Source organism: Prosopis cineraria, unplaced genomic scaffold (genome assembly GCF_029017545.1).
Source record: "Prosopis cineraria cultivar Desert tree isolate PC_DT_omini unplaced genomic scaffold, ASM2901754v1 PC1, whole genome shotgun sequence".
Classification (NCBI taxonomy): Eukaryota; Viridiplantae; Streptophyta; class Magnoliopsida; order Fabales; family Fabaceae; genus Prosopis; species Prosopis cineraria.
Window position 1 is genome coordinate 59,205,621 of NW_026555332.1, and position 12,414 is coordinate 59,218,034.

At 33.3% G+C, this 12,414-nt stretch overlaps 1 protein-coding gene across 1 annotated transcript; it reads left to right on the top strand.

Moving 5' to 3' along the window:
* The first annotated feature begins 3,139 nt into the window (after positions 1 to 3,139).
* LOC129321229 (probable serine/threonine protein phosphatase 2A regulatory subunit B''delta) lies at positions 3,140 to 9,738 on the top strand. Its single transcript, XM_054966934.1, has 13 exons — positions 3,140 to 3,814; positions 4,296 to 4,535; positions 4,636 to 4,741; positions 5,004 to 5,103; positions 5,897 to 6,002; positions 6,079 to 6,169; positions 7,112 to 7,253; positions 7,343 to 7,490; positions 7,668 to 7,777; positions 8,381 to 8,537; positions 8,771 to 8,896; positions 8,992 to 9,141; positions 9,372 to 9,738. The coding sequence occupies exons 1-12, from the start codon at positions 3,665 to 3,667 to the stop codon at positions 9,130 to 9,132; spliced, it is 1,617 nt and encodes a 538-aa protein (XP_054822909.1). The 5' UTR covers positions 3,140 to 3,664; the 3' UTR covers positions 9,133 to 9,141; positions 9,372 to 9,738.
* The last annotated feature ends 2,676 nt before the right edge of the window (positions 9,739 to 12,414 follow it).

Here is a 12,414-nt window from a genome sequence, read left to right on the forward strand (position 1 = left end):
CTTTTTATATTCACTCTTTAAAAACCCTTGTCAATGAATTTTGTCTAGCTAGTTAATTCATTTCTTTATTTACTTTGGTTGAATTAATTATATGTTGTAGGATGGCTTTTACTAATGCTATAAATAGTCAAGCTAATATGGAAAAACCAACACTTGCTAAATCTAACTCTTTTATGCAATATAATTTAAATAAAAAGGATACAACAAAAGCTTGCACATTTGAAGTATGTAAGTATTATACTAAAATTGATCTAGTAGATGAAAAAGAAAAGGCTGCATGCAATGGTTATAGAAAACCATTTGCTATTGGTGGTAGGGATTATGGCAGTTCAAACCTTTGCCATTATATCAACACATGTTTATCATTTTGAAAATATTATGACACTAGTACGATAGATTAAGTTGGGAAGCTTAAAACTAGACAAAGTGATTACAATAAAGTTTGAGAAATAATTTTTATAGCTATCATTCAACATGATTTTCCCTATTCTTGGGTTGAGTATGAATAGGGTTAGGAAGTTACATAAATATTTGAGTCTTGATTTTAAACTCATTACAAGAAAAACGATTATGATGGATGTTTGGAATTTCTATCTTCATCAAAAGGAAGATTTGAAAAAGACTATAGCAAATGGTCCTAGTAAAGTATGCTTGACTGATTGTTGGACTATAGCAACTTCTAAAGGTCATCTTTGCTCAATTGCACATTTTGTTGATGAGAAATGAAAACCTAATAGCAAAATTCTTGCATTTACAAAGATGGATCCTTCACACTCTAGAGTTGAATTGGCTGAAAAAGTGTATGAATGCTTGATAGATTGGGTGATTGAGAAGAAAGTTTTTTTTATCATTCTAGACAATGCTTTAGCTAATGATAATATGCAAGATATATTGAAAGATATGTTGAACTTATAAAATAGCTTGATATGTTTAAGGGAGTTTTTTCATGTGAGATATTGTGCCCACGTTTTGAATCTCATAATTAAGAAGGCCTGAAAGTAGCAACTGATGTGGTGTATAAGATTAGGGAGAGCACTAAATATGCAAAGACATCAGAGGCAAGGATGATAAATTTTAAAAAATATGTTCAAGATGGAGGGGATGACATTTTCATGGCTTGAAGTTAGATGTCCCAACTAGATGGAATTCAACATATGTAATGCTTAAAATTGCACTTAAATATCATTGTGCTTTTGGTATTTAGCTTTATGTAGTACCAATTTTAAATATTCTTTCACAAGTGAAGAGTGGTTTAGAGTAGAGGAGATGTGAAAGTTTTTAAAGCCATTTGCAATAATAACAAATTTGATTTCTTGGTCATCATATCCAACTTTTAACATGTATTTCATGCAAATTTTAAATATCGAATCATTGTTAAAAGCAAATTCAAATAATGTTGATCATGTGATTAGAGACATGGCTTCTAGAATGCTTGTCAAGTTTGATCAATATTGAAATGATTGCCGTGTCATTCTTGCTCTTGGGATTATTCTTAATCCAAGGATAAAGTTTGATATAGTAAAGTATTTTTACTCAAAACTTGATCCCAAACATTGTAATAAAAAAATTTGAATATATTTAGAACGAATTATATTATTTATTCAGTGATCATAGAGATGTGAGATTGTCATCATCTTCAATTACTAATGATAGTGTTGTAGGAGAGGGTGTATCAAGTTCCAATGTGCCTTTGTCATTGTGATCATCATCATATCATTTTTCATATTTGAATGTGTTCTTTTAATGTCATTTGGATTGACAATTTTAGTGATGCTTAATAATTTAATTTTATGTTCTAAGATTATCTTACTTGCAAGAACCAAGATACTACATCCATTAAAAAGTTTGAATTAGACTATTACTTAAAAGAAGCAACACTTGATCTTAGCTTGAAAAAAATTAAACATTTTGAAATATTGAAGGACTAACTTGACTCGATTTCCTCATATTTCAAGGATGGCATGTGATATTCTTAATACCTCAACCACTACAATAGCTAGTGAATTTGCTTTTAGAATTAGATTGAAAGTTCTCATAAAGTATCGAAGTAGCCTTTTTTCAGATAATGTTGAAGCTCTTATTTGTATTTAAAATTGGATTCTTAGTTTTCCATGATTGGTAGTGTAGTAGTTATATTTTTTCATTTACCTTTTAGATTTCTACATGTTAATTGTATTTTCCTATTTAATTATATTTTATTTTTTGTTTGTGGTAGATGAAGCTTTGAAGAAATTACTCAAATTAATGTTATTATAGCTTATAATAAAACTTCTAATATTATGATTGATCATAAGCAATTTTCAAACTTTGAATTGTAATTTAAACTTTCTATTGTGTTTGTTTGTAATTGAGCATATGTTTATTTTTTTTACTGTATTAATATGATTTAAATTGTATTATATTTTTTAATGATTTAGAAGGAATTTTATTGTTATTTGGACAATTAGTTTTTAGAGAAAAAATATAATTTTTTTACTGCCCCAAAAAAAAAACAAAGAGATGAATTTTTAATTTTTAAAATTGAAAAATTAAATAATGTTTTACTGATAGGTTAGCCTGCCAATTCACACAAATACAACCTGTCAAAATATAAGTTATGCTAACTCGCCCTGTCAAACCCACAGCCTGCTGCTATTGTATGCTGGTCCATGTTACCATCTCCACATGGATGATATTTTAGACGTGCTGTAATTATATTTTGATGGATCGTGGGCATTGTTCGTCTTTGTAATGGCATCACTCATCCGCCGAGGAAAGAAACATTTTTGGGGGCTGTTTAATTTCACTGTGTTAGGAAACAATATCCAGTTTACTCAAAAAGAAAAAGGAAAGACTACCTATCTTATACAATTATGCAAACGTTCCTGGGGAAAAAAAGCCATACATGCATGCATATTGATATTTCCATATTTTTACAACACGATTTCAAACCGCTTATTTCCGCGTCACACACACATTTGTGATGTCTTGCATTTCACTTCAAAAATTAAAATGAATCTATCAAATATCAATCGCGAGGTTTAAAGAAAAAGCAAACAAAAACGACAAAAAAAAAAAAAAAGCACGGAAATTGTGTACTAGGGTTGCCGGTGCGCAACATGCTGCATCTCTTCCATAGCATTAGGCCACTAGCATGTGATGATTGGATTCCGATTCCGAAGACCGTATTTTCATACGATGTACCGAGTGTCACGTGTCAACTTTTCCTCTCATCCTGCCAAATTTCTATTTTCTGTTGCTAATTTTCTTGGGCGAATTTTCTGTTGCCATTTTATCATTACAATATAACACAATTCCCGCTGTTAATCATGTATCTGCAACATGTCTAATTTCACTTCTCCATCCTAAATCTCTCGGATCTTTGCAGAATTCCCCTCATTTTTGTTTCGCTCCCGCTCATGTTCCATCTCTTCTTTTCCTTTAAGATCACCTGCACCGTTCACCCAAAAGATCTGATCTAGGGTTCTCACTTAATCGGCAGCTCCCAATCTGACTATTTCAAGAGCATTTCTTTTGTTTTGATATATAATATTGATTGATACGTACAATCTCGATTCAGACGCATTCAAATTCAACTGAAAATTAATCCTGGATTCGGATTGATCTCTATGCCGCTTGGTGGTTTGGTTTGTGATTGTGAATGAGAAAATAGGGATTTGTTTTCATGACCATGGAAGTCGTTAATGATTTGGCGTCCTTGGACGTTGAGTTGTTGCAGCTCCAAGACGTGTCTGCTCTGGCCCTCAAGTCTAACCTGAATTTTGTTGAAAAGCTCTTCGAGCAGTGGCTGTCGTTTCCTGAAAGCAATCGAGTGGTAGGCTTCATTCGATAATTCTCAATTTTGAAATCAGAATGTCAAGAGTCTCATTAGCTTGCTTTCTCTGCTTTTATTGGGTTTGCTTGATGCTTATCTTTGAAAACAAACCCAGTACGTGTATGGATATTTGAGTGGAACAGATTTATTGGTGCAATGGGAAAGACAGGAATCTCGGTTGTTACAAACCGATGGTTTAGATAACTATGGTCGAATACTCTTAAGTTGTTTCGCAGATGCATCTTTACGTTTGAACGCCAAAGGCATAGACAAAAGTAGAGATTGTAGCCATTTCGACGTGAACGTACTATCATGAATGCTTACCTCGAAGTCATGCAGAGGAACTCTCTGATCCTTGAAGTATATGAATATCAAATGCTGTTTAACAACCAGATGTGATATACCTTTTTGTATTCGATTTTGGATTTCTTGATCCCGACGTGCTTAATTTTTCTAGTTTCTCACTTGTTTGTGTGCATAGGTAACATCATTGTTGAATGACGCAAAGTCAGGTGTTCCCCTTAATGTCCCTGGGAATTGCTCCAGTCCAAATGCTGCAAGCAGTCCTTTGCCGTCCATGTTTCCTGCTGGCACTGCACCTCCTCTTTCACCAAGAAGTTCTTCTGGTTCCCCTCGCATAGTGAAACAGAGAGTTGGTCCTTCTAATTTGAGCTCTCCTTTGAAAGTTGTCAGTGAACCGCCTAAAGAATTGATACGTCAGGTATATCTTCTTAGTATCTTTCCTTGGTGACACTTTCGTGGCTGTGTTTTTGTTTAGTGCTATGTTATCCTTGATAAAATATTGATCTGCATGCTTGCAGTTTTACTTTCAAAATGGGCGTCCACCACCAAATGAACTGAGGGAACAATTCTTGTTTAGAGTGGATCAGTTATTTTATGGTCACTTGGATGGACTGCAGATGCATGGTGAGATATAAACATATATAACGGTGATAGCCTGAAAGCACATTTTGTTTCAACTAGGAATTAAGTGATTTTGAATATTGTAATATTTTAGCTTCTTCCAATAGTTAAATCTTGATTTTGGGTAACTATCTTGTTTTCCTATACGTTGGTAATCAAGAAAAAGTATTTATTCATAAAAGAAGTCACGTTCAAACCGTGTTAGAGTTGTAAAGTAACAATTAACACTAAGAATGATATTCTTCTCATTTCTCTGGTGTGTCAGAATTCAAATCGGCTACCAAGGAAATCTGCAAGCTGCCATCTTTCTTTTCCTCATCTCTTTTCAGAAAAATTGATTCCAATGGAACTGGTTTGGTGACAAGGTGTGTACTTTAATATATCCAGATGCAACTTCTGCATTTCTATCTGTGCCATGGATGGTGCTACATGGTTTTGGCTGTTTAGTTGTGACCCACGTTGAAATTATAATCAGTGATTTTTGAACAAAAACCAAAGGTTATTAAACAAGTAAAACAAGCATATTCAATGTAATTGTCGTTATCATTATTATTTTTTTTGGACTGAGACTTTTTTGGCACATTCTTTCACTTCTGATCAAACTGGAAGTCCAGCTTTCTTGTTGGCCTGGTTTTGACATTGTGTATTCTTCCCTTAATTTTTCCATGCATAATCAGATAATGTTTGAAAGAGTTACTTGACATCATTTTACTTATATCACGAAGAATCAATAGTTCTCCATCGCATGAAGATTGCCTTTGGTATAGGAATTATGGGTTCCTCAATGTCATGTATATGTATTCTCACTCACTTATCCGGTTCAAAGCTACATAGCAAAGTACATTGTGCTAAATAATGTGTTTACAGGGACATGAGCGTGTTTATTGTAGCTGAGAAACCGTGACTGAATTGGATCTATCAAATTTGAAAATTCGAAATTCTTGTCAAGCGAATGCTTTTTCCTCTGCTGAAGATAGCTTTCCCTCTATGACAAAGTGATACAATTTTTAGCTTATTTTCTTGGAAGATATATGCTTTCCTAAAATGTACCCTTGCTCTATTTAATTCTCCTTTCCAATAGTGAAGGTATCCAAAGTTAATGGTGCTTTCCCTGTAATAATCACTGACACTTTTTTTCTTGATTTTATATATCTAAAGGGATGCATTTGTTGATTACTGGATCAATAACAGCATGTTGACGGCAGATATAGCAACTCAAGTATACAAAATTTTAAAGCAACCAGATCTCAACTACCTCACACAGGTTTGATCTTATTGAGTTATGAATTATATTTCTATAGATTCTTCTCATTTGAGAACAATTCTCTATTCCATGTTAGGATGATTTCAAACCTGTGCTTCGTGAGCTTTTGGCTACTCATCCAGGGCTGGAGTTCCTGCAGAGTACTCCCGAGTTTCAAGAGAGATATGGTTTGTCCTTAGTCCTAACTATAACATTGCAGTTATTGGTTTGCATAATAAAATGCAGATGTTTGCATGTGATACTGAAAGTCCTGAGATATTATGTTTCTTTGAAACTTTCTTGTCTAATAAATCTATTTTTCATTACTTCTTATTGTCTCCCTCATGAACACTTTTAGAGATGTAGTCCCTTTATCTAGATGACAGTTTTCGTTGTATGCTGCTTGTTCATGAGACTAGATCGAAAGTTAATTTTGTAGTAGAAATGAGGAAGTAAACAATGAATATGTGGGCTCAAAATCAAGCATAATCTTTTTTCTATGTAGTACCCTGTGTCCTTGTTTTTGTACAATGATGGAATTTTTATAAATTAGTTTTGGGTGTATATTTGGTGAATAACTTGTGCGATCAGTTTTCTCTGATGAAAATTATGAATCATGCCCTTTTATAAGTAAAAAAATTCTTGGGAACTTTTCCTTGAATCTTGTTCAATTGAAACTAGCCTCATCTTGAAAACTAATCGCCTTTGTTTCTTACCATGCATGGGCATGATTCTTCATAGCTGCAAGCCTACAATCAGTTCTTACAGGCATTCCTTACAACAAAGAAATTCAGATGGCCTCATCATCATCTTCTTCTTCTTGTTTTTTAATCAAGATTTTAATCAAATTCCTTGCCAACAAAGTTAATTATGTAATGAATATCATTTTTATTTAATTTCATTTATCTATTTTTTTTTGGACTTTTACCACTAATTGCACTAATAATACATTATATACATTTGTTGAAAAAGTAGCACTTCAACTGTCTGAGTGCAAGGAGAAATAATTTGAAGTACTGTATCAATCAATTTTGATTTTCAAGTCCGGACATGGACTGGTGTCATTTATCATGGTTTTTGGAGTGTTAAGGTCGCAACTTTCATGCTCTGTTGTCTTTTCTATGTTTCAGCTGAAACTGTTATATATAGAATATATTACTACACAAATAGATCCGGGAATGGCCATCTTACCCTGAGGGAGCTGAAGCGCAGTAACATAATTGATGCAATGCAGCATGCAGATGAAGAAGAAGACATCAACAAGGTTTTGAGGTACATATGCTTGGGAGTTTTGCTGCATTTAACTACACAAACGCCTTTTCCTTTTTTCACTTGATGATGCATCCACATGTTCTGTGTAGGTACTTCTCCTATGAACATTTCTATGTTATATACTGCAAGTTTTGGGAGCTGGATACAGATCACGATTTCTTGATAGACAAGGAGAACCTTATCAGATATGGTAACCACGCGCTTACCTACCGTATTGTCGATAGAATATTTTCTCAGGTTTGTGTAAATTAGATGTTGCTTTTGTCTTGAAACCTAAATGCTGACGTCTTGAGGGACAAGTCCCACCTACTATAAGTAAAATAAGCTTGTTTTTTCAGAGTTCTGTTCATTTATAGAATTTATCAATTTTTCTTTAAAAAAGAACAATCCTTGCTTGCTTCAATATCATCTCAGGTTCCGAGAAAGTTTACTAGCAAGGTTGAGGGAAAGATGGGATATGAAGATTTTGTTTACTTCATTCTGTCCGAGGAGGATAAATCATCTGAGCCTAGTCTTGAGTATTGGTATTTTTTTTTCCTTTTGGTTCTCTTATTATTTGCTTTACTACTTCTTGTTATGTAAGGATCAGATTAATGGCTGAACAGTTGCAATTATGAAGACAGTGCGTTAGATTAGGCATGTTTGTACCTTGCTTTATTCAGTTTGAATTCGCATCCATGTGCATTTCCATACATGTGCATGCGTCTCCTGCAGGGCAGTAGGGATAATGGGATACAGTCAACATGATTTATCTATTACTGAAACTTGATCTAAGTAATGTAAAGCACAGTACTAAAGAGAACAGCTCAGAACGACAAAATCTTGGCTTGTGAGGACAGTGTACCTCATGCCATTACAGAGCCTGAGTTTGTTGTTGTAAGCATCGTATAATTGAGTTTTTCTTTTTTTTGGAGCAATTGTAGTATTAGTATCAATGACAGTTTTTAGAGAAAGGGATAGGTGACTATTTGTTAGTGGCTGCATGTTACAGCTAAATGCATGAAAGTGGATAATGGAATATTCATGCTGTGTTCCAGGGATTGAAAACCAAAACTTCTCTTTGGTTAACTTGCTGCTGATTTCTTTTGATAGCTGCTTTGTTAATTGACTTTAATTTTCATTATTAGGTTCAAGTGCATAGATTTGGATGGGAATGGAGTTCTGACGCGGAATGAGCTGCAATTTTTTTATGAGGAGCAACTGCACCGGATGGAGTGCATGGCCCAAGAGCCCGTGTTTTTTGAGGATATACTATGCCAGATTATTGATATGATTGGGACTGAGGTTCTTCTTTCCTTCTTTCGTTTTGTAAGACCTTTCTTTATTTAATTTTTGGGAAGTCTGAAAACACCAGCAAATTACCTAAAAATGTGTACAGTAAGCAGCTTCTTGAGTTGTGTGAAAATTGTTCTCGTACTTGTTTTATTTAGTGCTCTCCTTTTTCTCATACTCTTCATGCTCGATACCATTACCTTTATTGTGACAATTTTTCTCATCTAGAATTCTTCATACTGCAGAATGAGAGCTATATAACTCTACGTGACCTTAAAGGCAGTAAGCTCTCAGGAAGTGTTTTCAATATCCTGTTTAATCTGAACAAGTTCATGGCCTTTGAAACGCGGGACCCATTTTTGATTCGTCAGGTTGATGAGAGATTTGATTAAAGCAACGAAACTGTCGAGTTAGTTTGCTTGGCCACTGTTTGTGACTGTTATGATCTTTGTCTTGCCTTGTACAGCAACGTGAGAATCCATCATTGACAGAGTGGGATCGCTTTGCTCATAGAGAATACATCAGGCTTTCTATGGAAGAAGATGTAGAAGATGTCTCTAATGGAAGTGCGGAAGTCTGGGACGAATCACTTGAGGCTCCCTTCTGAGACACTACTGTAAGTGGCTTAATTTAAAAAAATGACGCTACTACAAGCCTGAGCCAATATGATGTTGTGTCTCCGAATTGCGATTTTTGTTAACTTGTTATTTCTAGATGCATTCGGGAGAGTCAGAAATTGGAGATATCTGTCATGCAGTGTTGTGGTTATTCCTTTTTGTTTTTGTTTGAGAATAATTCAGCTTTCTGACACCTTTCTAAGTTTATCTTTACTTGCTGTATTAATAGAGGGGTTGAAAAGAAATGAACGCCCAGCACTCAAGGAGTGGCCATTTTTCAGAGACGCTGGACTAAGGATCAGCTTGGATCTTGCTAACCCTGCCCAGAAGATGGAAACTCTGAGCTTCACTATGAAACATGTTATTAATGGGCAAGCAGCAACGCAGCTATATTTTGATCTAGTTCTGGTAGTGAAAAGCATGAGGCCGTTATCACGCAAGTGTTATTGCCTCGTTCCAATGCACATGCAAGCCAGGTCGATTTTACTGATATTATTGGGTACGCTCTTTATTTGGGGCATCCAAGTTGTTATAGTTTATCTGTAGAAAGATGTTTTTCCCTCCACTAAATATCAAACGGTTGAAAGTTTTGCTCAGGTCGTTTCGATAGTTTACTATTTTTCCTTACCGCCAGAACTTGAGATCGGAAGTGGGGGCGATTAAAAATTAATGCACAGTTCACTTGAATTAAATTGGGGGTGAGATGATAGTGTTGTAGAAGGCTAATGGTTTTGATGGGGGAATTTCCGATGCGCAAATGCTCCCAACGGAAGCATTATTCATTTTTCATGTTTGTATCTTTAACGAGAGAGGGCAGAAATCTTCAAATTTGAGAATCCTGCCGTGGATTATGTTTTGTGAGATATTTGTTCTGGTGAAGATGGGAATTTTTTTGTTTTGTGGGGGGATTCTCCTGAAACTAGTTTGGGAACAGAGGGAACAGATATGAGGGTCATGATGCTCTCATCACAAGGATTAGTCGGTGTTAGTTCTGCAAAAATACTCAATTTAGTTTTATAAAAGTTCTTTCATATCGTTGCCGACTTTCGATTATTCAGTTTAGCTAGGTCACAATAAGAAATAAAAGAGAAAGACAAGCGAGCTCACAACTGAGGCCTGGGGCATGCTTGCGGACGTGTCAAGCATGAATTGGTTTTTTTTTTTTTGACTGAGTCAAGCATGAATTGTTGAAGGCTGGTGGGCGTAACGCTGCTTGCCCTGTCGGAGTTGTTCGGGTTTATCGGGTTGACGTCAAGTCCCTGCCTGAATATATATGTTTTTTTTATCAAGGAAAATATTTTAGTGAATAATAGCTATTTTATATTATTATATTTCTTAATATCTTTCAATATAGCAACCGCATCTTCTTGTTATGATTAGCATTGAAATTTTTTATATTAATTTTTAATTATTTTCAAAATTTTAAAGTAATTTTTTAAGTTAGTAATAAATAAAACTAATGAATAATTTTTACTTTTCATCCCACTATTAATTGCACATGAAATATATTAAATGAAGATGATTAAATTTTTTTGGTATAAAGATTTTTTTTTTAACATTGGTCTAAATTACTCTTACATCCCCTCTAATTTATTTTATTATATATATCTCTCTTATTTTAAAAATTTATATAATTTTATAAAATTAATAGTTATAAAACAAAAAATTTTCTCTATTTTTAAAATTTATTTCCATTCACCTAATTATTGGTTGACTATTAAATCACATATTTGGATAAAAATATATTTAAACATAAATATTTTCTAACAATAAATTTATATTATCTAAAAAAAATCAATCCATATTTTTTTATTCATATTTTAATTTTCTTAATTATGTGAACTTATTTTTTTATTTTTAAAAAATAAAATACATGAATACATTAAAATGATATTTCAACCATATATGGAAAAAATTCAATGAAATGAGAATTTAATGTAATAAGAAATAAATTAGTCAATATAATTGATGTATGCTTTTCTTTAAATTTTATTAATTTGAACACAATATTTTTAAATTATTTATTTAAGTATTACCATAATAATTCAAAGTTGTTTGAATTTGGAAAGAGATTATATAATTAAATTACAAGGGCAAAGTGATAACTTCAATTTGTTAACATGATTATAAAAAAATAAAATATTTTAGAATCTTAATGGAATATTTCTAAAAATGTTAAAAACTAAATTAAAGTACATATTTTGAGAATAAACGATGATATCATGACGTTGGAATTAGACAAATCACAATCATTTTCACATGGAAACTAAGCTGATTTTACTCAGTTATGCTCAGTTGGCTGCCAGTGCCGGTCGTGGGCTCCGACAACGGTGGCGAGTGAAGTTTTTTTAAATGAAGAGTGCTTTAATTATTTACCATCAAAACGTAATTTTAATTTAGTTATTCAATCTTGTGATATTATTCCAAAATTGTTTGATCCTGATTTCAAATTATATTGCTGGTGTAGCCGTTAACCAAAACTCTCCCTCATTCCCCCCCCCCCCCCCCCCCCCAAAAAAAAAGGAAGCAAACCTCGTATAAATAGGGCGCAATTCAACCGCCACTTCGCTACAACAAACTAACAGAAGTAGTCGTAACGTGAGCCTCTAGAATAGCTAAATACAAAACAGATTTTTGGGAAAACATCAACCAAAAGCTTCTGTCAAAAATTTATATCATTCAAAAGCTCATAGATATTAAAATTGTATTGCAATCATTGGACCTTAGATGAAATTATTTTTTATATAAAATGACTGAATTATTCCTAAAATTTAAAATAATTATTCCTACACCCACAAGGTTGCCGAAGCCTGCCTTGCTATTAGCCAGTCATCGAAACTCGGGGGATGAATAATTTTTTCGTGATAATTTATTAACAAATAATTGATAAAGGTGATCAAGTGGGGGGGTTTGATTATTTGACCATTTAAAAAGTTTGGTGACTATCAAGTCCCCTTATTTATATATGACAATACAATACAATATATATATATATATATATATTGTAAAATGTGTCTAATTTACCATAAAATCATTGATTACCGTGATAATTAAGGATAATTGTCATAGTCACCTTACCATGATAAAAAGAAAACCATTATAGTTAGATAACACTAATTGTAATAAAAAAGAAAAGACTCAAGTTCAAGGTCTACATGATAATTTAAAATAAACATAAAATTTATAATAAAATAGTGTAAATACACAAATTATTGGGATTCTAAAATGTCAATTCAAACCAATATTTAACAAACACATGAACAAGTATATAT